Genomic DNA, 26,127 nt, shown 5'->3' with positions numbered 1-26,127 from the left:
TGTTTCTATTCAGTTAGACTATGCGTGTATTCAGCACATTTGCCTGGTCAGTATCAAGCCTGTGGATGTAGAGGGTTGTGGCATGAACTCCAGGCCACCAGCCCCATACCCCATCTGCGCTTGTTTGTTTGTCTGTTTCTTTGTTTATCTATCTATCTGCCTGCCTGTCTGCCTGTCTGTCTGTCTGTCTGTCTAATGTGCAGGAGTTTTTTTTTGTTTTTTTTTTTTTTTTTTTTTTTGCCTACATGCATGTATGTGTACCTCATGCATGGCTGATGCCCTTTGTAAGAATGTGTTGGATCCCTTGGAACTGGTGATATGGATGGTTGTGAGCCACCATGTAGGTACTTGAAACCAAACTCAGGTCTCTAGAAAAGAAGGCAGTGCTCTTAACCGCTGAGCCATCTTTCCAGCCCAGAAGATTTGTGATTTTCTCACCAGCTCCTCTGCTTCCATTATCTTCAAGCAAAACTGGACTGTGGAACAAGTCATCCACAAATATTCTTAGGATTATTTGCAAAGGATCAAGAAGGAGTCTCCTGCTCTTTTGTCACTCATCTGCAGGACAACAGCAAGTCCTAGCGAACATCAGTCACGAACCAGATGCCCAGGATCTTTCTGCTCCTCGTGTCATTGTTAGACTTGATTGCTCTCCTGGTAGAAACTAAAGTTTTGTGACTTTATTGGGATATTCTGCACATGTGGCTCACTTCTTATGATTGGAATATTTAGTGAGGGGTTCTGATAGTCTATTCATGAAACCCTCAGCATGACCAAGATGTGATTGTGCATTGCATGTGGAGGTCTGGGTCCTCTGTCATCCCTTCTCTTCCTCTGCTACCACCAGGCAGCTAACTTGCTTTATGATGAACCAGCATTTCTAGTTTTATTCACTCATTCTTTCATTTGTATAACAGGCCCTAATAATGTATGTTCTTTTCCTTGTGGCTCTTGTTCCTGTGGTCAGAGGACAGCTTCTGTGACTTCCCATCCTTTAAGATCCATTGAGACTTGGTTTATGGGCAGCAGAGACTTCTTCAGAGAACATGCTCTGACAAGAGCTCACATCCTGCAGGCACTGAGTGTGTGGTTCTGTTTTGTCATAGGTTTTGGCTTATGATTATCTATCCTGTGTCCTGATTATGTTTATATTCATGAGACTATGGTGAATGTGTGCATGTGTACACATGTGTACCATGACCGTGAGTCTGCATGTGCATATGTGTTTTCACACTCATTTTGGCCCAGTGTGCTTTGTGTCATTGCCCCTTCTCCCAGGTTGTTTTTCTTTCTTCTTCTCTGATGGCTTTGAAGTGTTCATCTTCTGAGGCCTTTTCTGTTGTCAGTACTGCCCCCTCTTCCCCCGTGCTCCATATGCTCACTGTGAAGTGGGGCTTTCTCTGTATGACTGCTTCAAGCCTGTATCTTCCTAACATGGGGCCCTGGCTGGCAGCACACCTGAGGCGTCCCTGGCCTCCCTGCACTTTGCACCTTTCACTTGCTGTCCAGGCTAGGCACCATAGGAGGACATATGTCTCCTCCAGGGTTATCTGGTACCTTGCCACAGGCCTTGTGAGGCTGGTGACTCAGTGGGTTTGGTTCTGGGAAGGATCTTGAACTGTTCCCTTTTACACAGCCACATCATATAGAGTAGGTTACACAGCCTTGCCATTGTGAGCGCTGATACTGCTGGGCTGGCTCTTCCCTCCCTCCTTCTTGCTGTCTGCACATGTTGCTTTTTGTTCTTTGTTTCCCATTCCTGCTCTGTTTTGGGTTTTGCATTTTGTTCTTTCTGTTTTAAATGTTTGCCTTTTTTAAACCAACATTTTGGGTGGTTGCTCTGGTTTTATGATACACGGTCATGTGTAGTTAACAGCAGGGACTCATTCTGAGAAGTTTGTCATGAGATACTTTTGCCAAGCGAGCATCTAGTGCGTACTCCAGCCATTCAGTGTGGCCCCTGGATGTAGTTAGGAGGAGATACAGTGATTAAAGATGGAGGAGGCTGTTGCTGCACATTAGGCAGACTAATTTGGGGAAGCCTTTTTTTAGTAAGGAGGAGCAGAACCCTCTATCTGTGAAGATACGGCACACTGAATACGTACACCAGGGACAGCCATCTTATGGCCAGCTGTTCTATAATGCTTGAGCAGTATACTGACTGTGTAGGATTGGCTGTGTCCTGGCATCACCACAGATACAAACACCGTGACATGATGAGGTGTTAGGATTTCCAGTTCCATTATGGTCTTGGAGACCACTGTCAAACACATGGCTTGTCATTGACGGAGACATTATTTTGAGTTCGTGACAGGAGAGGTAGGAATGCTCCTCTGTCTGATCTATTGCACCTGAGTGCTGTGTGGAAGTGCTGAGGTTGTCTAGAGTGATATGTGTCTTAGAATCTCATCTGTGCGTGCTGAAGAACCTAACAGGCACCACCATTGCTTCAAACCTGAGATCTGTACCCCAACTAGCCAAATTTGATTTCAGAAATGAGGCCCAGGCTATGGTTGGTCTTGTGTTTTCCCTGAAAACCTCAGCTTTTATACAGGCATGAATGTCTAGCCAAGCCCAAACAGATAGTCCCTACCCCAATGGCCTAGAGATGCTACATTTTCTCTTGAGAACCTGCCTTGATAGTACTCCCAGTCTGCATTTTATGCTGTTGAGATGTCCCTGAAGGCATTTCGGTGGTTCCCTTCCTTGGACATTGCTTTTACAGAGTCTAGCCCTAGCCTAGGTTTTTGCCATTAGTGTTTGTAGGTTTTCTGCCCCAGAGGCCTGTGAATCTTGGAATTGATGCTTCTGAGTTTCTGTTTCAGGTGCTCTAGGAGCCTGTTCCTGGGCAAGTTCAAGTCTTGGTTTCCTTGATAGTGGTGGTCCATGCTGCTCTGGCCCGCTCTGGCTTTCCTCTTCCAGCTTTGCATCATTCCTCCCTTGCCTCCATTCCGTCCTCCCGCTTTCTTCCTGCCAGGCGCTTCTCACGCTGATGTTGCTGGTTGTCGCATTTATCTTTTACTTGCTCTTTTCTGGTGTCCTTTGTGACTTGTTCCTTATGATGTTACTTTGTTCCTTCCTTGAGGTTACTGTGGTCCTCATCTCTCAGTCTGTTTGGCTCTTAGTTTCTGATTGGAGTGGCTCTGACTCTATAGGCACAGTAGATGTAGCTTACTCTGCTGCGTGGTTGTTCTGCAGAGGCTTCTCTGTAGATAGGACCTTTTAGCCTTCAGGTAGTTAATAGGGTTTTCCTAGAACTCCAGAAACTCCTAGAACTTCTCACTGCTGCTGCTGGTGGTGGTGGCGATGGTAGTTTCTGAGATTCCTGGTGTGCTGGCGCCCTCTCCTGACAGTTGTTGAGTCCAGGGACCCTGGCCCGTTGTCACTTATTTCCTGATTGTTACTTCTTGAATTCCATGGTTTTTGTCTTGTCAAATGCTTTCCTTTTTTTTGTGTGTGTGTGTGTGGGGGTCTTCCTTCATGCTTTACTGCCCAGTTACCTGGGGTGACTTCTTATTTTCTTTTCTTTGTGTTTACCTACTTTAAGTTGCAGACCCATGAGATTTCCCTTGAGCCCACACATTGGAATCTGCCCCATAGTCCTTGGGACATATCCCATTTCCTGATCTAACTTTTTGCTGATCTAGAAGCCCTGATCCAGGGTGGGGTGGTAGTTGCTATATTGTTTTCAGTCACACTGAGGCTGAGGTGTAGGCTATTCTGCTTATGTATAAATAATGTATCATTTGTATCTGGTGTTGTGCATGTGTAGCATGTGTTCAATATATGTAAATATGTATATATACACAAATACGTATATCTATCTATCTATCTATCTATCTATCTATCTGAAATTTGGAGGGACAAATTTTGGGGATTAAATTCAGCCATCCTGGAATCTACATATCTAAAGCAGTAAGAAGCCATGTTTCTGGTTGCGTGGGCTTTTCTTCCACTCCAAGGACCCCAGAGACCTCTTGTAAACCTCTGCCCCAGTGTTGCTCAGGGCAGAGCAGGTCTGTAGTTAAGATTTTCTGAATTTTCATCTTCTATGAAGTTGTGTTTATTTTGCCTTTGTTCCTGATGGATGTGGCCTGTGTTCTTGTCAGCATATGAATCTGTTCCCTGCACGACATCAGGGGACTGGAGTATCTCCACTGAGTCTGTGTTTTATTTCTTGCCTTTACATGGACATAGGACTTTTTTTAGTCTTTGGCTTTCATAGGTTTGGTGGTGTTTGGCTTTTTTCTGGCTTAGCTTGCCAGGAATCCATCGACTTTCTAGAGTCTGTGAATCTCAGAAAGCTAGGAAGACATTTAGCTGTGGTTGTGTAAAATGTCTTTTTTCTGCTCTGCTCCCCTCTCTTCCTTCGTATTCCAGTCACAGTCCTCTGTCACATAAGGGTTCAGTCATCCGTGTTTCTCCCAAGAGGGACTCACGTACCACGTGGTAGATAGGTTGTCATGCAGCTAAAAATTTCCTCTAGCTCAAGAAAAGTGCAGCTGAAGAAGCAAGAGAAGAGGGCATACAGAAGAGGGAGGAGGACCCTAAGGGCATGCATCATGGAAGCCAAGCAGAAGTGGACTTCAGCTTTCTTCATAGAGCCTGAAAATACCAGAGCACCTGGAGGGGCCTTTCTTTTATTTACCCTCCTCCTCCTATTATTATTGTTATTATTATTAGCTTTTTGAGACAGGGTTTCTCTGTATAACAGCCCTGACAGTCCAAGAACTTGTTGTGTAGATAAGGCTGGCTTTGAGCTCACAGAGATCCACTTGTCTCTGCCTCCTGAGTGCTAGGATTAAAGCTGTGCACCACCACTACCTGACCTGGAAGGTCCTTCTTAACATGGAATGTTCTGGGTATGATATCGGCCTGCAGATGAATCTGTTATGAAAGTAAGCATACTGCGAAACCTCTTGAAATACAGCCCATGAGGAGAACGGACACACCAACAGCAAAGCATCTTGATGTGCATCTGTGAGGAGATGGGCACACCCACAAAGCCCTGGACATAAATCTATGAGGAGAACAGGTACCCCAGCAAAGCTTCTGGCTTTCAGTCTACGAGGAGAATAGGCACACCAACAAAACACCTGGATGTAAGTCCATAAAGAGAATGGGCACACAGCAAAACACCTGGATGTAAGTCTGTGAGGAGAACGGGCACACAGCAAAACACCTGGATGTAAGTCTGTGAGAACGGGCACACCAACAAAACACCTGGATGTTAGTCCATGAGGAGAACAATCACACCAACCAAACACCTGGATGTTAGTCTATGAGGAGAACGGGCACACCAACCAAACACCTGGATGTTAGTCTATGAGGAGAACAATCACACCAACCAAACACCTGGATGTTAGTCTATGAGGAGAACGGGCACACCAACCAAACACCTGGATGTTAGTCTATGAGGAGAACGGGCACACCAACCAAACACCTGGATGTTAGTTCATGAAGAGAATAATCACACCAACCAAACACCTGGATGTTAGTCTATGAGGAGAACGGGCACACCAACCAAACACCTGGATGTTAGTCCATGAGGAGAACAATCACACCAACCAAACACCTGGATGCTAGTCCATGAGGAGAACAATCACACCAACAAAACACCTGGATGCTAGTCCAGGAGGAGAACGGGCACACCAACAAAACATCTGGATGCTAGTCCATGAGGAGAACGGGCACACCAACAAAACACCTGGATGCTAGTCCATGAGGAGAACAATCACACCAACAAAACACCTGGATGCTAGTCCATGAGGAGAACAATCACACCAACAAAACACCTGGATGCTAGTCCATGAGGAGAACGGGCACACTGGAAGAGCACCTGCATGAGCTCTGAATGATACTCCTGTTTGAGTTCTTGTTAGACAGGTCCTAGGTGTGTGTTCTCATGAGAGAAGCATGCGCTATTAGCAGAGTGGCCCAAGCTGGGGCCAATGCCTGGAACCTACAAGGAATATCTGTCTACCTAGCGCATGCCCCTGGCGCTGCTGCTATGACCAGGTGGGGCCATCCTGGCCTGGCCCTCTGAGGTGACCACTCTTCATCTATACCCCAGTCACACAGACTGTTGGGATCTCAGGAGACAACAGTGCCTATTGCTTCCCTGGCCATGGTGGATGTGTTATAATGTAATTATCATTGTGGACTCCATATTCCCAAGTACAAGTTAGGACCCGAGTCAAATGTCCAGGCATGAATGAAACAAAGGAGCCTTTCCAGGTGGTGGTGACCCATGAAATCTTCAATGTGCACGGCCTTAGGCAAAGCTCATGGGGGCTATCCTTGGGCACATGTTCTTGAAGTTCAGAGCACCCTGGTTTTCAGGGAAAGTCAAAGCCTGTGCCACACACACCACAGCTGGCAGAGGCAGTGCTTGGGAACTTACAATAAGATTAGGAAGGATGCTTCCTGCCCAGCCTGGGTCGGGTCAGAATTTGTCAGTGCTGGCCCACATCTGATAGTTCCTATGCAGATCTTCTCATCACTTCCTCTTTCCTTTAAAAATCTTTGCTGATATTATACAAGAAACACTGCAGTCATACTTTATTTTTTAAAATTTTATTGCAATGGAAAAAGCTATAGTACCCTTTGACCCCTGCCAGTCAGCCAGCTATCCTTCTAGAGTTGTTCTTGTGATTTGTATGAGGCTTCAGCTTCCATGTCCCATGCCCCTAAGTCAGCTGTTCAGGACCTTGAGACTTTCAGCGTTGTTTAGGGTTTTCTTTGATGAGCTCTTAATCTCCTTTCTGAAGCAGTCATAGTAGGGTTGAGGTCCTTCCTAGGTGAATCTGGTGGGCTCTTTGTGATGCCTGCACTTGCAGATATACACAATGCCCTTATGCCCTAAGTGTCTGTGGTACATGAGCTGTGCTCTCTCTGGCCCTGGTGCTGGTTGTAGCTTTGATTGATGCTTAGGTGGACTCATTACTGCTATGGTCCTGTGGCTGTGCTGACATCTACTGTGTATGGTTAGCATCTTGTGTTTGCTGGCTTTCAGTTTGTAGCTGCTTGTCAGACACTGCTTATTATCTATCTATCTATCTATCTATCTATCTATCTATCTATCTATCTATCTATCTATCTATCTATCTATCTATCGACAGTGTTTCTTTGTGTAACAGCTCTGACTGTCCTGGAACTCATTTTGTAGACAGGGCTAGACTCGAACTCAGACGTCTGCCTGCCTTTTCCTTCTGAGTGCTGAGATTAAAGACCAGGAGCTGCCCTTTTTAACCAGAGACCTTCAGTGGAGCAGACTAGCCTGCTGGGTAGGTGTGACCCTTCAGAGTACCCACCCATCTACTATGTTCCTCCTTCTCCTGGACCTTTCCCCCTGAGTCTGATCTTGCTGTGTCCATTGTTCTGTCATGTGGAAGATAGCACTAGCTGTGTCCATTGTTCTGTCTTGTGGAAGATAGCACTAGCCCTCTTTCAGGTGATATCTAAAGTTATCTTGTGGCCGCAGCATGGCCTGATCTACCTTCCTCCATTGTTCATTGTCCTCTCTGTCCTGGTGAGCTTATCTTTTCTTCTGGAGTGTTTGGCAGACTCTAAACTCCTTCCAAGTACTGCCCATGGTGTCTGGGGAGGGATTTCTATGCCTGGTGCCATGCCATGCCTGACTTAATTAGGCTGGGGTTTTTCTTGCTAGCCTATAGCTCCTTCCCTCACAGCCCATAGGGGTGTGTGTGTGGGTCTTTATGTAGCTGTTCATCTTAGATCCTTCTCTCTTGAAGATCATAGGTAGATCCTCTTTTTTAGGATCATAGTTGAACCTTGAGTTCCAGTCATCCAAATACTGACCTTTGTGTTACTAATAGCTGTTTGCTTACACAACAGTAAATACTCATTTAGAAAGGGAAAATGTTACTTAGAAGTTAGATGAAGACATGAGGAGAGGTGTTGTGTAACTCTGTTCATAGAGTGAAAGTTGTGACTTTTGGGGACATTCCTCCTGATTGGGCCTGGGGCTGTCAAAAAGAAGAGCAGAGAAGCCAGCAGGTGCCTGCTCACAAGGGACCTAGGGTGTTCAGGCTTTGAACAGGAGGCTGTTAAAGTGGTTTCCATCAGCTTTCACAAGCTGAGTTGAAGACTGCTAGCATTGGTGTTAATTCATCTTTAATAGAAAGCAGGGGCGTCACCATGGATACCAGCATCCATGTCTGAGTGTCACATTCCTCCACCTTCACTCTAGTTTAATAGAGCTAAGTAGTAACATCCTGAGGAGTTCTAGGAAGCTGGACTCAGCTGAGGTCATGAGTCTATGAAAATCATCATAGGAGCTCATCCTTCACCCCCATTTCTTTTATCTATCTATCTATCTATCTATCTATCTATCTATCTATCTATTATGTATACAGTATTCTATCTGTGTATATGCCTGCAGGCCAGAAGAGGGCACCAGACCTCATTACAGATGGTTGTGAGCCACCATGTGGTTGCTGGGAATTGAACTCAGGACCTTTGGAAGAGCAGGCAATGCTCTTAACCACTGAGCCATCTCTCCAGCCCCTTCATCCCCATTTCTTGTGCTACAGTATGTGTCAGGAATGCAGTGATAAAACCACAGCGTGACAGAGAGCTTCAGGTGGGGCACTGTGCCCCTGAACTGCAGTCCTCACCTCTTTGAGGAAAGCGTGCATTGTCATTAGGCCACAACTGGGACAGGTGGCTTCTAGGGGCTGCAGGGATGGGAGAGATCAGCTTGTGGCTGTTATCTTTGAGAGGAAAGGCTTTTGTCCACTGGTGGCCACTGTCCATGTGACATGGTCTTCATCATGTGCTGATACTGGTCCTGGGCCCTGGGGGAGTTCCCTGTTGTAATGACTATATCTCTGAGATCCAGTCACTCCCTTCTGGTGCTGTCCTGGAGCACCTGCCCTGAGGCTGCGCAGCAGCTGCTGGACTTGCTGCCTCACAGCTTCTACAACTGCATGGCTTCTTATGATGCTCATATTGAAGCAATGTAGAACAGGACCTGGAGTGCAGGGAAATGCAGAGGCTGCAGGGCCATGGGTGGGGTGCTCTAATTGCATCTAAATCTTTGGCTGTAGGCACACTGGCTTCCAGCCCTGCTTGTGAGTTTTCCTGCTACCACCTCGGCCTTGTGGTGACAATAACCCCAACTTAGTGGTTCCTTCTCTGAATTCTGCCTTACAGTCCTTCCTTTCCACTATGCTAGTTCCTCAATGGCTGCTGGGGCTCAGCCTCCCTTCAGTGATCCTCCCCTCCCCGCTGCTGCCCTTCCTGTGCTCCAGGAGGGCAGAACCAAGTGCCTCAGCACCTTCCTATCCAGGAGATGCTTGAGCTTCCTGTGTTGTAGTGTCCATTACTGGTGGATGTAGGCCTATACTGCTGTCTGGACACACTTTACTGTACTGCTCTTTGGCTAAAATGTTTAGGACTCAATGTATGTGTGGTGGAGGAGGTCAGTTAAATCAGAATCCTTGCTGGTAACTTCAGCAATGTGCTGGGCACCTTCATGGGGGACGACGACGACACAGGTAGGGTTTGTGAGCTATAGACAAGTTCAGGCCATGCCACTCAATGCCCATGAGATCATGGATGCTTTTCTGTCATACACCAGACTCCTCCCCTGCTGTGAATTAGACAATAGGGCAATGCCTTGTAGGGCTAAAGAGAACACAAGATGTGCATATCTGATGCTTCAGACATGAGACATGTACTGGAGTGAGCTTGGAAGCCAGCCTTGGTGATTTCTGATAAAAATGAGACTGGGCATAGTAACTCCATACTTTCATGCCCACATGCCAGCACACGGGCAGTGCTCTCAAACTAACTTAAGCTGACACTCACATCCTCATGCATGGTGTGTGCACATGAGAACATGCTGTCACACACATGGTTGCCGGGACTCTTAACTCTCAACAGATATGCATTAACAGTATTGATGTAATAAGGTTGTGGCTTGTGCTGAGGGGTTTCTAGATAGATGTTCTCTTGTCCACAAGTATTACTTTGTTGTAATTAGAGAAAGATGCCTCTAGGTTACTGAAAAGGGGTCTCAGAAATTCTGAATCATTGCTAAGGAAAGAGGCTAGAAATAAACTGTTGAAAGCATAAAGGGGGCAACTCATAGAATCTGTTAAGAACTTGTGGGCACAGATGTGTAGCCTTTGCCCTGCTGTCTGGGGATGCTCTGGCTATGGAGATAGTGTGTGAGATGTGCCATGTTGCTTTGCTGTGGTTTTGCACTCTAACTCTGTGCTTTCTCCCTAGGTCATGCACACACACAAGCCTCACTTCATGGCCTTGCACTGCCAAGAATTCGGAGGGAAAAACTATGAAGCCTCCATGTCTCACGTGGACAAGTTTGTCAAGTAAGTCTCAGCTGGAGCCTGTGGACTGGGGGTAGGTCTTTGGATGGGATGTGGTCTTGAATGCCACCCTTTGAAACTCATCTGTGGGCCGTGTTGAGGCAGGTACAGTTTTCCCCAGAGGTGTGGCTCAGAGTCTGGCAGCTGCTTGCCTCCAAAGAGTAAGCACCTGTGCTGCTAGGCTAGAGGGATAGATCTTGGGGACCCCTTAGAGCACCTCAGGTGGATGAATACTAGTCAGTCTGCTGCAGTGGATGATGGGTGATGGGCAAGGACTGAGTTCTACAGCAGCTTCTGTGCTTTGAATGCCTGGGAGGTACCATTATGTCATCCAGGCAGGAAGTTGTACATGTGGAGCCAGTGCAGATGTGCTCTGTGGCTCTTTAGAGGACAGAAGCATCTGGGCTCAGCCCAGGAAGAAGGGCAGTGGGGTCTCTTGAGGTAGCTCTGTGAATGGACACAGAGGGAACAGGAACAAGCAGGCCCCCAACCCTGAGTTCCAGGTTTGGAACTGGGACCCTTCTTCCTCTTTTGTGACTTTTGGACCCAGCTCAGAAGCCCCTGTTTGCCTTCAGACACCATTGTACCCATTCTGCCTTTTTTGGTCTTCTAGAGGCATCTTAACGATGATCAGAAAGGTGACTAGGGATGAAGAGGAACAGTCAGAATTTAGGGAGTACTGGACGTAGTTTTCAGTGGGGAAATGAAGTTCTGAAAGGACTGCAGAACCACGTCAGGGTTGCTTTGGGGTGATGTGTTGTTCCTGCTGTGTGGCTTTGAAAGAAGTTGGCTAGGCCACAGCTTTGACTGTGGGGAATGTTAAAGAAGAAATGTCTGTGTGGTGTTCCTGGGACCTGCCCTCTGGTGGAACAGCTTGACATGGACACAGCTGGGTCCTGAATTCGTAGCTTTGCCTCAGTTTCCTGGCATGCACCGAAGGTGCTACCCACTCTGTGGGTCTCTAGTGTTCCCTCATACCTGGCCCTGCTGCTGCCTCTGAGAGAGAGACAGAGACAGAGACAGAGAGACTGCATATGTGTGTCAGTATCTGGGGAGGTGCACATGCCACAGAGCTCATGTGGAGGTCAGAGGATAACTTTTTGGAGTCAATTTTTCCCACTTTTATGTGAGTTCTAGGAATCAAATTCAGGTTTCCAGAATTGTACAATAAGTGCCGTTACCTACTGAGCCATCTTACTGGCCCTTGTTGCCACTTTTTCTTGCCCCTTTACTCTTGTTTGCACCTGGCCTACACTTGACAAGAAAAGAGAAGTGCTCCTTCAGTGCTCAAATGCCCCTGCTGGTGACAGCCAGGAACCACAAGGTCCCTGTGTGTAGAAAGATCCTCAGCCAACCTGTTCACAGCGGGTGTCTCCCTGGCAATGTATGCTGCAGTCGTACCACTCAAGCTCTTGGATCCTGATCAGGTGTCAGAAACCCCGCTCATTTCTCCCAAGCAGTCTATAACTTCAAGGCAGTTTTAATGAAGTGTTCAAAGCATCTCCCCAACACTCTGTAAGCAGATACTGGTCGCATGGAGAAGCATAGTGTGGAGCACAGCCGAAGCCGTCCAGAGGGAAATCTGTGCTCGGCTGGCCAGAGCACCAGCTCCGGTTGCAGCAGCGAAACAGCAAGGATAGGCAGAGACGTCCTGGGTGGAATGTCTGGGCAGACTGCACCTCCCCCTGGTCCTGGTGCATGGCCTACAGGCCGAGAAGTGCCACATCCTGTGTCCGGAAGATCCTGCGTCACAACGTCTCACGTGGCTACCCTGCCTCAGAATGAGTTCGGTTGTTGTAAAGTAGCACTTGGGATGGGGATGCATCAGAGGAGCTTTGTGGCTTTGAGATAGGGAGGGTTTCTTTTAGAACATGCAGCTTAGAAAATAGGGTTCACATGTTTGTCATGAAGAGCCATATTGTTACAGATATTCTGAACAAAAGAAGAGCTAAATCACCTTATGAAAAACATCTGCGGCACACGCCACTGACTGAAATCAGTGTTTCTGCTGAGAACTGCACGCTGATAAGGAAAAGAAAAGCTTGTGGCCTGAGCACCCGAGCATCTGAAGGGAGAGGTGCAGTGGGCGCTGAGCCCTGGGCACCTGCAGGCCAGTGACCTTCGAGAGGGAGGTTCCACCACTACTGTCCCTTCAGTGTGCTGTGTGTGGCAGCGGTGTGTGCCTTGTTGCTCTGGCTTTAAAGAGCAGCCATCCTTTGAGAAGCTGGGGGCTGCCAGGTACTTTCTTGTGCATTTCCTGCACAGTCCCCATTGCTCTTGGCTGGCTTTAGCTTTTACCTGGACCATCTTCCTTAGCTATAGAGCTTTCTGTACTGTTTATTCCAGTACAAGTCAGCTGCTGCTGATTCTCTCAGCCTTTGTTTGTTTGAACAAGGCCATTGTTCTCATTTTTAAAAGCTGCGTTTATTGGGAATGAATGGGAGCTTGTCAGTTCCCTCACTACTTCAAGGACGCTGTGTTATTGTCTTCTGTGTTTCATTGTTCCTGACCAGAGCCCAGCCCTTGCATCCATCTTCATCTTCTTGTGTATAATGTGCTTTCCCGGCGGCTCGCTTTCGTCTACATGCAGCTGCTTTGTCGCAGCTCAGTGTGCTGTGCTCTGGTTTAATATTGTTTATTCTGACCTGTGTGTCTATAGGTTTGACCAAGTTTGGAGAACATTAGTCCTCTCTTTCTGCAGGTGTTGCTTTTTGCGCCCCCTTCCCTTTCCCTTAGACTCAGTGTTGCCCAGAGAGGCTCCGCTATCCCACATGGAGTGGGAGCCCCTACTGCACTGCTTTCAGGGTGCTTGCCCTCAGTCCGTCCTATGAAACCCTGGTTCTCGTTTGTCAGCACCAGAAGCTCATTTCTTCTGTACGTTCCTATTTGCCTTTAGGTCTCTGATCTTATTTATATTCACCATTTTAAGATTCTTTCAGGGGCTGGAGAGATGGCTCAGTGGTTAAGAACACTGACTGCTCTTCCAGAGGTCATGAGTTCAATTCCCAGCAACCACATGGTGGCTCATAGCCATCTATAATGAGACCTGGCGCCCCCTTCTGGCTTGCGGGCACACATGGAAGGAATGCTGTACACATAATTAAATAAATATTTTAAAAAAGATTCTTTCAGCTAATGCCGTTACTTTTGTTTTTCTGAGTCTAGATCTGTTGGTAGCTTATTTTAAAGAATTTTTGACAGCAGTTTGTTGTTTTTTTCCATGTGAGGTAAATTTTTAATCACATATCTGTGTGTGTATGTGGGGGCGGGGCAAAGTATCCCAATGGCATGTGTGTGGAGGTCAGACAAGAACTTGCAGGTGTCGGTTCTCTTCTTCCATCTTGTATGTCTTGGGGGTTGAACTCAAGGCGTCATCCCACATCCTGCCAGGCAGTTTTGATGTGATTCCAGATGTGCCTGGTGTTCGGGGTCGGTGCCCAGTCATTTCTATCCCGATTCCTTGTGTCCTGAATCCCAGTGTTCAGGGTTGGTGCCTGGTCATTTCTATCTCCATTTTTTTTTCACACCCCAAGCACTTTGAGGTCTGTGGCTGCTAGCAACAGTACCCTGAGGGTCCCCTGGGGTCTGTCAGAGCTCATCTGCTGTCCTCCCTTTTGTAGACTCTCGGTTTCCTCTGGGGTCCTTCCCTAATGTGTACTTTTGGATCATATGCTGTGCCTGCTTCTCACTGCAGCAGAGGAGGGATGACCTTTGTCCCACGTTCTAGGCTACATGTGCGATACTTCCTCTCCAGCCAGCCTAAACGCAGCGATAAAATCAAGTGTTTTGGGAGGAGCAGTGGGAGTCTGCTGCATTGACTGGTGAGCACAAGCTGCTGTTTACTTTAAAGAAATGCCAGTCACTGTCCCTGTCCTCACTGCGGGGCTGCAGCTGCCTGGGTTCTTGGATAGCTATAGGTGATGGCCTCTTACCTCTGTAGATCCCATTTCTGTCAGGTTCAGGTGTGAGCAGCAGATGCTGGAAGTCACCTATACATGGGGTGTGGCCTAAATGAGTCCCAGGTATTCCCATCAATGTCTTCATTCCGGGGAGGCCTTGAAGTGTAGGCATCTCGTAGGCCTGAGTGGAGACCGAGCCTGCCATGTCAGATGCTCTCTGTGTGCTGAGGACACACTGAACTTTGGTTTCACCTTGACAAGCATGGATCCTCCTCTCTCTCCTCTGTTCCCTCCAACTTTGCCCCATTGGGGGCTCTGTGGGACTCTGGGTATACGGAAAATTTTTCTAAGCACGGTTGTGTGAGTGGAAGCACACCTGTGGGAAGGTATGGTAGTTGGGCCTTTGCTTACTGTGTTTGCTCTCTCCCCCAGGGAACTACTATCAAGTGACGCAATGAAAGAATACAACAGGGCTCGCGTCTACCTGGATGAAAACTACAAGTCACAGGAGCACTTCACGGTGAGTCCTCTTTAAGCTGTGGCATGAGCCCAGGCCAAGGGAACCTGAGTCTTGGCTGTTGCTGAAGAGTGCTGAGTTGGCTTGCATGCCTGTCACAAGGCAGTGTGACTGTCCTGTGAAAAACTTGAAAAACTTTTCACATTCTGTTGACTGTTGGGTGGTCTGAGTCCCCTGAAGCCTGGCAGTACTGCTGGCTGAAGCTTAAGATTGCATCTTCAATTGCTGGTGCAGACAAAGCATGAGCAGAAACTGGGATATTGGTGGCCAGTGGGGAGGCTGGCCTTGGGATGTATGGTGTAAGAGAAGTCTAGGGTTTCAAAGCTGGCTTAGATGACAGATTGGACTGGAACCTAGGCTGCTCTGGTGAGCCTGTTCTGGGCTTCGCTATCACTCTGTAAGCCACGAGCAGGTCTCTAGAGTAGAACCTGCTTCAGGACAGGTGCACCTGAGCACAGTTCAGTAAGAACTGTCCCTCTTCTCCAAGGGTCCTTGGTCTGGGACCCAGTGCGAGATGGCTGCTTTAGGAGGTAGGGGCAGTGGGAGGGCCCAGGGACTCTTCGGAGATGTTTGAAAGCTTTAATAACCGTTGGTTTGGAGGACAGTGCCCCAAACTCTGGGGTGCCCAGACCTTCATGGGTTGAGTTAACGTCTTTTCTCTCTTCCAGTGCCCTTCACTCCATCCTCTATCACACTGGCATATTCGTAGGTCCTGCTCCTCTTCTCCATGAGGGCAGATCTGCCAGTGACTCTTGTCTCTCGGCCCATCTTCTTCCTTGGGCTGGCCTGAAGGCTGCTCGCCTTCTGTTGGAGCTATATGGAGAGATGTAACAAAGGAGTGTGTCATGGTGGTCATGGTGTATGACTCTGGGGTCACCCTTGGGCCAGAGAACCCATCAAGGTTTCAGTCTCTGGGCTTTAGGCATCTGGTGCCATGTTTGTTTTCTCTCGCCTCTCAAAGATGTTTTCTCCACATCCACTTTCTGTCCACCTTTGAGGGTGCCCTTGCCTTCAGCTCTGTCCTGCTCAGAATATGGTCCTCCTGCTTCTCCCTCTTCTTCCCTTTGCCCATTCTGCTACTGGTTGCTTCCCCCCAGCCCTGTACTCCCTCCCTTCTTGTAAACAGGTCCCCCCTCTTAGACTTCTGAAAGTCCTCTGCCAGGACCCAGCTTCTTGTCTTTTCAAATCAGGCCTACATAGATTCAAATGATAAGATCTACTGGTGAGAATGGACAAGAGAGTAGACGCAACAGAAGAAGAGCGAATAAACTGAAGAAAGCAATGGGAACTGCTACAAATGAAATGGAGAAAACAGCACATAAAGCGTCCCTCAGAGATGATGTCACATGGCCTGACATCATGTTCATGGGGCCTTCCTGAGGGCAGAGGAAACAGATGCTTGGAGAAATAATGACTTAGGGTTTCCACAGTTCCATAAAACTTACAGGCTCATAGATCTGATTGTGGCAATGGGATTTCCAGCCGAACCTCCAGACAGAATCTCAGTAAGGTACATCACTGTCAGACTGTGGGGTACCAGTGCTGCAAGAGGCTCATCACTATCTCTCCTCCATCTTTCTTCCATCAAGGCCTTACTCCACTGCAGGCATCATCTGTAGGAAGGGCCTTTTCTTCATAACCCCCTTTAAATATATAGACAACAATGATCTAAAAATACAGGGAAAGGGAGGATAAATCTCATATGCACAAACAAACAAGGCTGGTCTGGTACTACAAGAGCCTTCACAGATGGACTGACAAGGGAAGGTGATGATCAGGGACTCTCCACTTCTGTAGGTAGCACAGGGTAGAGGCCACATACTCACTTATCCCAGATTGTAACTACATTGGCTCCACTTCTCACGCCTCACTGCAATCCCTTGGTGTGTCATGGTCTTAAGTGGGAACCTTAGGATGTCCTGGTAGGAAGGACCTACACCCCCGAGTTCCTGAACATAGTTGGCAGTGTCTGGCTGCTAGGTAGCCATCCTCTTGCCCAGCCTGATACCCTGTAGCTTCAGACAGAGAAATTTAATCTTTGTAAGATTGATGGTATCAGCTGAGTGTTTTTAGCTGAGTCTGGTTCAAATAATAGGCCATTAATTGAAAAAGGAAATTGAGATGAATTTATCTTATACATAAATGCTGTCATGGGCATTAATAGGGATCAGAAAATAGTGGCCTCTTTCCAGCAGGCTGCTGGACTGAATGCACTGTACCTGCACCATGAGCTGCTGTGGGGGTGGGGAGTGGTGGGGGGAGCTCCTGCTGATGGGGTGACCTGTTGGGGTAAGATCTGTGGCTTCTCTTGCTGGGAAGCCCTGGGGACTTAGAATAGGAGACTTGCAAATGGCCCTTGCTGCCAGGAGGTGGCACCAGTGCAGCACCTGCAGCCACAATGCTCCCTGCAGGGGTTGTTCCTAAGCGGATTTTTATGCTTAAACGGAGACATTAAATTTTGTGTGCTTACTGTGACTAGCATATGTGTCTGTTTCTGTGGGATGGATCTCTGCTGTCTATGCTGTATAGAGACCCTAAAAATGGTCCCTCTGTCTGGGCTTTGTCATGGCCAGGTCCTTGCTAGCTAGAAATTTGTGTGTCAGATGTCTGGGTCGTCAGAGGTTCTGCCAGAATGGCATGTTGGGTTGTTACCACTAGAAGGTCTCCATCCTGGTTTTTTTTTTTTTTTTTTTTTGATTTTTCGAGACAGGGTTTCTCTGAGGGGGTTGGCCTTGGGCTAACACCATGGGTTACTTGTGAATCACATGAGAGAGGCAGGAATGAACATATTATGTCTGGGAACATTAAGAGTGCCGACTTTACTTCCTGGGGAAGCAAACCTTGTTTGGCGTAGTGGTGTTGCTTATTTTTCACTCTTTTACTCTCTTGGCTTTTTGGTTTCTTTTGGGGGGGGGAGAGTCTGCCACCCAGCTCCCAAATAAATCACATGTGGAAGCTTATTCTTACTTATAAATGCCCAGCCTTAGTTCTAACCAGATTTTGTTAACTTAAAGTATTCTATCTACCTTTTGACTCTGGACTTTTTCCTTTTCTTACTTCTGTATATCTTACTTTCACTGTTACTCTATGGCTAACTGTGTGACTGGGTGGCTGGCCCCTAGCATCCTCTCTCATTGTTCTCTTGCTCCTCCTTCCCAGATTTTTTCTTCTCTTTATTCTCCCTGCCTACCAGCCCCGCCTATCCTTGCTTCTGCCTTGCTATTGGCCATCCTGTTCTTTATTAGACCGTCAGGTGTTTTAGACAGGCAAAGTAACACAGTTTCACAGAGTTAAACAAATTCAGCATAAAAGAATGCAATACATCTTTGCATCATTGCATAAACAAATATGACACATTTAAAAATAATATTCTACAACAGCTTAGCTTGATTTTGTTTACTGTTTCCTCCTTGATTGACCATAAAGGTACCCAGGCACATGTTTAGTCATTGAATGAACTGGTCTTCTGGCAGAGCACTGGAGGGCCGGTAGTGTAGAGTAAATGTAAATACCCACAACCCCTCTGGATGGAATGGGAGAAGGCAGTGGTACCTTAGAGAAAGAGCGGCAGTCACGAGCAGAAGAGAGAAGTGGAGGCCGTTGGTGGATGTGTTTAATATCAGGGACTAAAGAGCATCCCTGACCCAGTTACAAGGAGCGTGGATATGAAGAGATGAACTCAGGGAGGCATTAGGGAAATAGGGAATGGAGAGCCAGAAGCCAAAGTGTAGTTGAGAAAGAGTTCCCCAAGGTGGGTTTTCAGGGAGGCAGGGGCCACATCTCTCTTCACACTGCCCTTTCAGGCCAGACCCAAGAAGAATGAAGTACAACATCCAGGTAGGAGGGCCCTGGGGTCTGTGTAGTGTGTGGAAGCTGGCATTGCTGAGACTGCAGGAGAGGTGGCTGTGAGGCCTGTGCCATCCAGAGAATGGTAGGTACATTTCATGTTTGGTCATGTATTAGTGTCCTGGCCGTGCTTTGTATTAACCCCAAAGAACAAGGTGTCACCCATTTAAACATCCATGAGATAAGTGAGACATACAGCTCTTCTGTTGAAGGGTTGTGTGTGGCTCTGTAGTTGCCTATGGCAGGAATAAAGGAGCAAAAGATGTGCTCCCCAGGTAGGAGAATTCTGCTGGGCATCCAGGCCACCACACTGTTCTATCCTTCCTGCTCTGGGGCCCAGGAGTCCCCTTTAGCTATTCCTGATCAACTCCCTTTTTACGTTTTTCCTAGGCACCACCTGTGGTAGGAGTGGGAGGTGCGGTTACATGGAACTCATACACCTGCAGACCAAAGCATTGCTTTTGGGCCCTAGCATGTCAGGTGCCAGTGGCATCTCCTGAAAGACATCTGCAGAGAGAAGCACTGAAAGAAGGATCTCCATCCAGCCACCCTTCTGTGGGCTGGGGCCATCATTGCCACTCTTCTGGCCCTTCTGTCGTGTTAGCTACCTGTGACTCTTACTGTTACCTTGCCTTCGCCCTGACTTGCCTGTCTACTACTTCTCAGACACTTGTATTCTGTCTTCTTCCTGAGGGGCTTCTCACTTCTAGAATGAGTGTTCTTCTCCTGGTGGGCACACCTTAGCCAGGGCCATGCCTCACTGCCAGAACTGTCTCAGTGAGGACAGTGCTTTGCCTTTAGAGGAGGGCTCTACCACTCGGTGTAGAGGTGCAGCATAGCCCTGTGCACCATTTATGTTGGTAGAAGAGTCATGGAAATCTGTGTTAAATGTTTGGCATGTAACGTGAAGCTATGACTTCATAAGAAAAGTGATTTGAACAAAGTGGAGAATAAACCTGACCTTTACAAAGTTGGACTTCACAGTAGATTTGGGTTTTTTCTTGTGTGTGCCAGCTAGGAGCCGTGGGTTACTTATTCACACGATGGCCCTCGTGGGCCTGCCAGGTGAGATGGGCCCAAGAAGGAGGGTCTTTGAGGAAGGCCCCCAGCTGGAAACTGAGCTCTGTGCTCTGTGAATGGAGTTTAGAAGCGTGGCCTTGATCTGGTGTGGATGATAGAACTGCCTCCCTGAGTTTAGGCCTCTCGTCTCCAGTGTTGGAGATGAACTTTGAAGGCCACTCCCTAGGGCACTCATTATCACAGTGTGACGCAGTTGAGTTCCGCAGTAAGCCAGCCATGCAGATTGGACACTGAGGAAGTACCTGGGTGAAGTTTTCTAGGTCTGTGCTATGTCTATTGATCAGACACTCTAGCAGCATGGAAATCGTGTGTCTGATTTAGCCAGCCACTCAGAGGAGCATAGAAAACACATCGCTTACCTCCCGACAAGCTGGCACATCAATAAGAGTACGGGAGGAAACGACTTCCTTGTACTCCAGCTTCAAAATGGCAAAGCGAGGAAGAGATTGGAAATTTATTTTCGTATAATTTCACTGCTGTCTTGTTTTGCTGCTGAAGGAAAGCATTGCAGCATGGGGTGTTCATCAACGCTTGGCTGATGCTCACCTGGCCTGGGAAGCCAGAGGATGTGCTCACTATGGTGGACTGCACACATGGCCTGGGGATAGCCATGTCTATCACCTCCCATCCCAGGTGACCTGATAGCTAAAGTTCTGGTAGGGGATAGAAAGTTCAGGTACAGGGCTATGGTCCTTGCCTGGATTCAGAGTCCCGAGTGGCCCCTTGAAGCTGCAGCTGATACAGCAGCATTCCTGCTGGGAGCTGGAAAAGCCCTTTGGTTTTGCTTCCCAGGAGAGGGCACTGGCTGGAACCTTGAGAGCTGGTGTGACTTGGACAAAGCTTTTGTTTCTGGAATAAGGATGCCCCAGGGCCAGGGTACATAAGGGAATACCCCCTTTCCCTGTGGGCTTTCTTGCCCAGCTAGGGGAAGTTTGAAGGCGCCATACCTTACTAATGGCTTAATGTGTGGATGACACCGCTCCTGAGAGGTCTGAGGAGGCTTGGCTAGCTGTCATAGGTCCCCAGGAATGGCTCTGTGCCATTGGGCAGTTAATAAGAGATGACATCTGTAGGTTTCTCAGTCCCATGCCCCGTCTGTACCTGGAACTGCCCACACCCTGCCTCAGGCCAGGGAAGGAGGCTGTATAGCTGGACATAGGACATTCCTAGAGGTTGCACATGCTTCTTGAGGTGTAGGTGCCTGAAGAAAACCTTGCATGCTGTGCTGCTGGTGATGGGCACAGGTGTGGTAGCCAGGATGGGTAGCACCAGTAGTGTTTGGGGTGCTTAAGGGGATTCTGGCCTCATTTATTCCCCTAGGATTCTTATCCATGAGTAGTCTGTGTGGGCCATGGAGTGATGGTGGTTGAATGGGGTCCTGGGAAGGCCAGAGACTGAAGATCCCAATGACCTGTCTGATTCAGGGACAGTAGAAGGCCTAGGGTGGCTCCAGTAGGCAAAGCCAACCTCAGGTTCAGGGACAGCTCTGTCAGTGTAAAAGCCCTGCTGTCTGCTTATTTGGGTCTCTTACTTGGCAGAAGGCCTTGGGCCTGCCAGTCAGGATTGCCTAGATATCTGGATGCTGCTCACATGTGGGCAGGTACTTCTTTTTCTGCCCTCATACAAGGTCAGGGTCCCATTCTTTACTTTCTCCTGTGTGTAGCTTCCAGCATTGGTGGGAATAGGTGTTTCCCGGAGGTCTAAGAAATGAGCTAGAGCACATAAGATATGTGAATCTGCTTTTGCCTGGTGTCTTGGGTTTTCTTGGGCTTATTTGCAGAGTGTGAAGTTGGGTGGGATTATGATGGTTAAATTAGGGTTAGGAAAGACAGGAGATGCTGAAGGTTGACAAGGGGCTGTCACAGCGTGATGTACATATTTCCTTTCACTCCCCGAGTGAGCTCAGAAGGCCCCTGCCCTGCATGGCCTCACTACCCCAGCAGAGGCCCTGGTGCTGGTGTTCAGGGTGTGACTGAGGTGTGGAGGGTGCCCCTTCCTGGAAGACCCCTTCCCACTACTGTATGAAAGGTCTCTCCTTGCTTTGAGGTGTTAGGGGGAATTTGTGGGAAATTAATGGAGTTTGCTGATGTTCTTTGATCTGAGGAAGAAGAAGGGAAGGCAAATGCATTTATGATGAGGGACTAATCTTTGCCGGCAGTGGCCCCCTATGCACTGGGCCCTGCCCTCCTCCTCCTCACCTGAGGCCTGATGAAGTGAGATGAGCAAGATTGGTTTTCTGAGGGCACTGAGCGCTCTGTGCTCAGTTAAATCATGGCTGTCTGCACCCCTGGCGGGTGATGACCTGCCCTCCTGCCTCGGCACCATGGCCCTTCGGGATGCGATGATGTGCAGCCCTAGTAGCCGGGCTGCACTGAAGGTGAAACTGTCGTATCGATCTTTTTAGCACTAAAATATGAGCCACTTTACGCCGCTCCCCGCTGCTGTGATGTGAAAAATAATAACTCGGATCCAAATTAAAAATATTGATCCCTGGAAGGTGTTGAAAGTAAATAAACACCTTCCGAAGTTTTCGGGTCAGCCGAGGAATGGTATTCAGCAATAAATGTGTCGGCACGTCAGAGTCAGGGTTCTTGATCTGTTTTTCCTCTGAATTGATTTTTCATTATTTACTTCCTAAAAGTGTTGGAATTTGGTCCTCCACCGTTAAATCCCAGTGTTTGGGCAAATGATTTCTTTGGGGCTTATGAGGTGCTCCTGACCCACTCCCTCATTGATTGATTGATTTTTGACTCAATGAGCTTGCAGTCTGCGCTTTATTTAGGACTTCCATCATAATTTTTTATACATTTAGGCTTGACTTTTTTATTTCCCTGTAACAGATGAGCTGACATTGGGCTATCAAACTGGGGGAAACAATTGCCACGAGGTTAATTTTGTTGTGGGCTCCATGCATCCTGAGGAGATGTGAGACTTTTCCTGGCTGTAGCCCAGGCCCTGGAGGGAGTCTACCTAGACCAGGACATATGTTTAGAACAGGCTGTGTCTCATGTCTCCAGGAGGGGTGGTGCCTGAAGGGACTCCAGGATTTGCAAGTGGTTGACTCTGATTCCCTTAAACTCAAGGACAAGCTGAGACATGCCTCTTACAAAGTTTCCTTTTCAGAAGGCAGCTGAGATACACCGCCAGACATGTCTCCACCTGGCCTGGCAGGAAGACCAGAGAGGCAGATTCTAGGCACCACACAGGGGAACAGTGGGAGCCTTGTGTTGGCCCTTCTTCACTGGGTTTTCCTGGGTGGAAAACATGACTATGTCACTCATCCTGCTGTATTGAGGAGTGAGGGATCCTACTTACTAACACTCAAAAGCTGGTGCTGAGTTTGTTGAAGTGAGGCAGGTTGGATGCTAGAGAACTGCCTGCAGAGAAGAAGAGGTAACCTTGGTCTTAAGCAGCTTCAGTAAAGGTCCAGTACTTTCTGCTCTGCCAGCAACTTCTCATGCTTCTTGGTCTTGGTGCTGGGCAGCCTTAGCTTCATGTCTGTGGTCATTGGGCAAATCTTGATGCACCCTTACAGGCATTAGGCAAAGATGTGCCCCTTAGATATTGGGAAGACCTATATGTGCTCACTGGGCACCAAACAGACCCAGATGTGCTCATGTGAGTGTCTACCAGATCCAGATATGTCCCTGTGGGCATCAGGTAGACCCCCATGTGCTCAGGTAAGCATGGGGCAGACCCAGACATGCCCCTGTGGGCACTAGGTAAATGCAGATGTGCCCCTGTAGGTGTCCATTATATCCAGACAAGTCCCTGTGGATACCAGACAGACCCCAAGGTTCCTCTTGTTGAGGCCCTTGAGATATACCTCTGTAGATGCTGAGGACACCAGATGTGTCCCTGTAGGTGTCGAAAAGACCTAGGTATGTTCCTATGCATGTCAGGAGATCCAGATTGCCTTTTGAATGTTGGAAAAGACAAAATGTGCCCCTGTGGGCACTGGAAGACTCAGCTGTGTGCCTGTTCCTAGGGTTCTGTCAACCATGAGAAGTAGTTGCCTTTGTTTTCCATGCTCGGTCTACTTTCTGATGGGGGAATTGGGGCAAAGAGCTATAGTACCATGGCCCTCATGCCAGAGCTTTCATCTGTTTATCCACAGTGTCTGAGAGAGCTCATGTGACTCATGGCTAGCCCACCTCTCCATTGTCACTCATATTTGGAGCTAAGGTAGCCAGGGACAAGAGGTTGAGATATTTACTGATGGATTTTTTTGAACAGGGAAGGAGGTGGATGGGGCCATCAGCTCAGGGCTGGGTATCCTTGATTGAGTCTGTGGTCTCTTACAAGGACAGAGAAGCCCTGGCCAATCATGTAGTCATTGTTGTCTGCTTGCCATGAATGAGTGTTTTTCTTTTTTCTTTTTTTTTTTTTTTTTTGGAGCCTGTCCTGGAACTAGCTCTTGTAGACCAGGCTGGCCTCAAACTCACAGAGATACACCTGTCTCTGCCTCTTGAGTGCTGGGATTAAAGGCGTGCGCCACCACCGCCCAGTAAGAATACTTACTCCATCCTGGTTTAGGGAGCATTGATTGAAGAGGAGGTGGCAATGGCTGGCTGGTGTGCAGGGTGTTGTATGCGCTTCCAATACCTCAGCATCATTCTGGCATTACCTCTTCCAGGTGTAGTACTGTGGAGATGTTACCAGTCCACCAATACCAGGTTTGGAATAGGAGAAGATCAGAACCCAAGTCATTTTTACACATATGGTTGGCTCCCCTGGGATGATATGGTGACTGCCAGGTAGCACTTACCTCCTGAATTCCAGATTCCCATGACTAGATGGGAATGGTGCATCTTCTTATGGGACTGCCCCTTGCTGGACAGTGGGGTGCCCAGCTCATTTCTGGCTGTGGTCAGATGCGTCTCTGAGGGAGGCACAGGCACATATGCCCTATGCCACAGGGAGGCTCACCAGGTAACCACAAAAAGGATTTCTGGGACACTGACAGCCATCTCTTTTTAGGGCAGAGAGGACAGGGGTGTTGGGTTTCTTCTCAGGAACCAAAGTTCGCTAGCCTTAGCCAAGAGCTTGGACCTGCTTCCCTATCCTGAGGGTGATATACTTATTGGTCTTGGAAAACCAGGGTGTGCTCCTGTGTGTTGGACCTGCTGCCAGCATGAGATATGGACACAAGGATGGCTACCCTGACCCCTGCTCTCAGAACCTGTGTTCTAGGTTGATGAATGCAGAGGGTGAGGTTGAGACATTGGCTAAAGCTTTGAGAATACATTTGGGTGAGAAGGTGCTGAAGAAGCATCTTTTCAAGAGGGACAGGCAATGTCAGTATGGAGTGCTGTTCACTCAGCTCGTCTAGCTAGCGAACCCTGCACAAAGGGTTTTCTGTGCCAGGCAGTTCAGTTAGGGTTGTGTGGACCACAGAAGAAAGGCCAAAGCCTCCACTGAGCTTGAAGTCCTAACACTTGGCTGTAGCCAGATGCATCTATTGGTCCTCCTGGCCAGTCACTCCAGCAGAGCTGTCTGGGTTCCTGTAGTGTCATTTTGTGTGTTTTGCTGGGTACAGTAGCTGATGTCCCAGGTTAACGTCGGTGTGCAGGCGTGGGTGACCCAGGCCACATTAGAAGATACCAGGCAGGTAGTGTTCACACTCTGGCAGTCACCAAGGAGCCCTTAGTGGCAAAAAGTATCTGAGCTTGGTCTTCTCAGCTGCTGAGCATTAGGCTGTCCTTAGCAGCGTGGATCCAAGAGAAGTTTAGTAGCTCGCCAGAGCAAGCACAGTGGAAGCCTATGCTTTCAGTTGAGCTACAGAGCTGACTACATATAGCATGTAGCATGTTACATACATGTGACATGACATGTTATACATAATACAGCTGATGCTCTAACTTGAAGGAACAGACACTTAAACCAACACACACAAGGACATAAAGAAAGCACCTGGCATGATGGTGTAGGTAGAGCATGTCTTGGGGACCTGGCATCCAGGAAGCAGATGTTGCACTGAGCAGCTCAGGAAGGGGCACACATCACTGGCACATAGAATATCTGAACATGATTAGCAGGGAGAGAGGAAGCCAGAGTTATGCCATGCTTGGAGCATCAAAGAAAAAATTATGGTGTGATGAGGTGGTCAGTGGGGATTGCTGCAGGATTTGGGGAAAAAGGGGACAGTCATCTGGGGACAGATTGTTTGTTTCTAACTTAAATGTCTCTCTGATCTAGCCTTAAATTCATAATAAAGTAAATTCACAAAGTGGACTAGAAATTGTGGTCCGACCTGGTTTGTTTTCATTTTCTTGACTTCAGTCTTTTGCCTTTCAAAAAAAGAGATGCAAGTTCAGACCTGGGTGGGTAGAGACCAGTAGGGAACTCCCGTATCCTAGTGGGATGTGAAGCTGTGTTTTACTCCCTTTTCCCACATGGCCTCTGCTCCTCCACCCAACTCAACACTGTG

General features: G+C 48.0%; 1 protein-coding gene across 2 annotated transcripts in view; it reads left to right on the top strand.

The window, feature by feature from the left end:
* Positions 1-26,127, top strand: part of Inpp5a (inositol polyphosphate-5-phosphatase A) — a 189,060-nt gene that overhangs the window by 73,669 nt on the left and 89,264 nt on the right. For both annotated transcript variants that reach the window (XM_057777435.1, XM_057777436.1), the window contains exons 3-4: positions 10,258-10,358; positions 14,687-14,774. In XM_057777435.1, the coding sequence (XP_057633418.1) occupies positions 10,258-10,358; positions 14,687-14,774 (189 nt within the window). The remainder of the gene's footprint in view (positions 1-10,257; positions 10,359-14,686; positions 14,775-26,127) is intronic.

The sequence above is a fragment of the Chionomys nivalis genome, chromosome 8 (genome assembly GCF_950005125.1).
Source record: "Chionomys nivalis chromosome 8, mChiNiv1.1, whole genome shotgun sequence".
Classification (NCBI taxonomy): Eukaryota; Metazoa; Chordata; class Mammalia; order Rodentia; family Cricetidae; genus Chionomys; species Chionomys nivalis.
The sequence above is the reverse complement of the archived record's forward strand: the minus strand, read 5'-3'. Positions and strand labels throughout refer to the sequence as shown.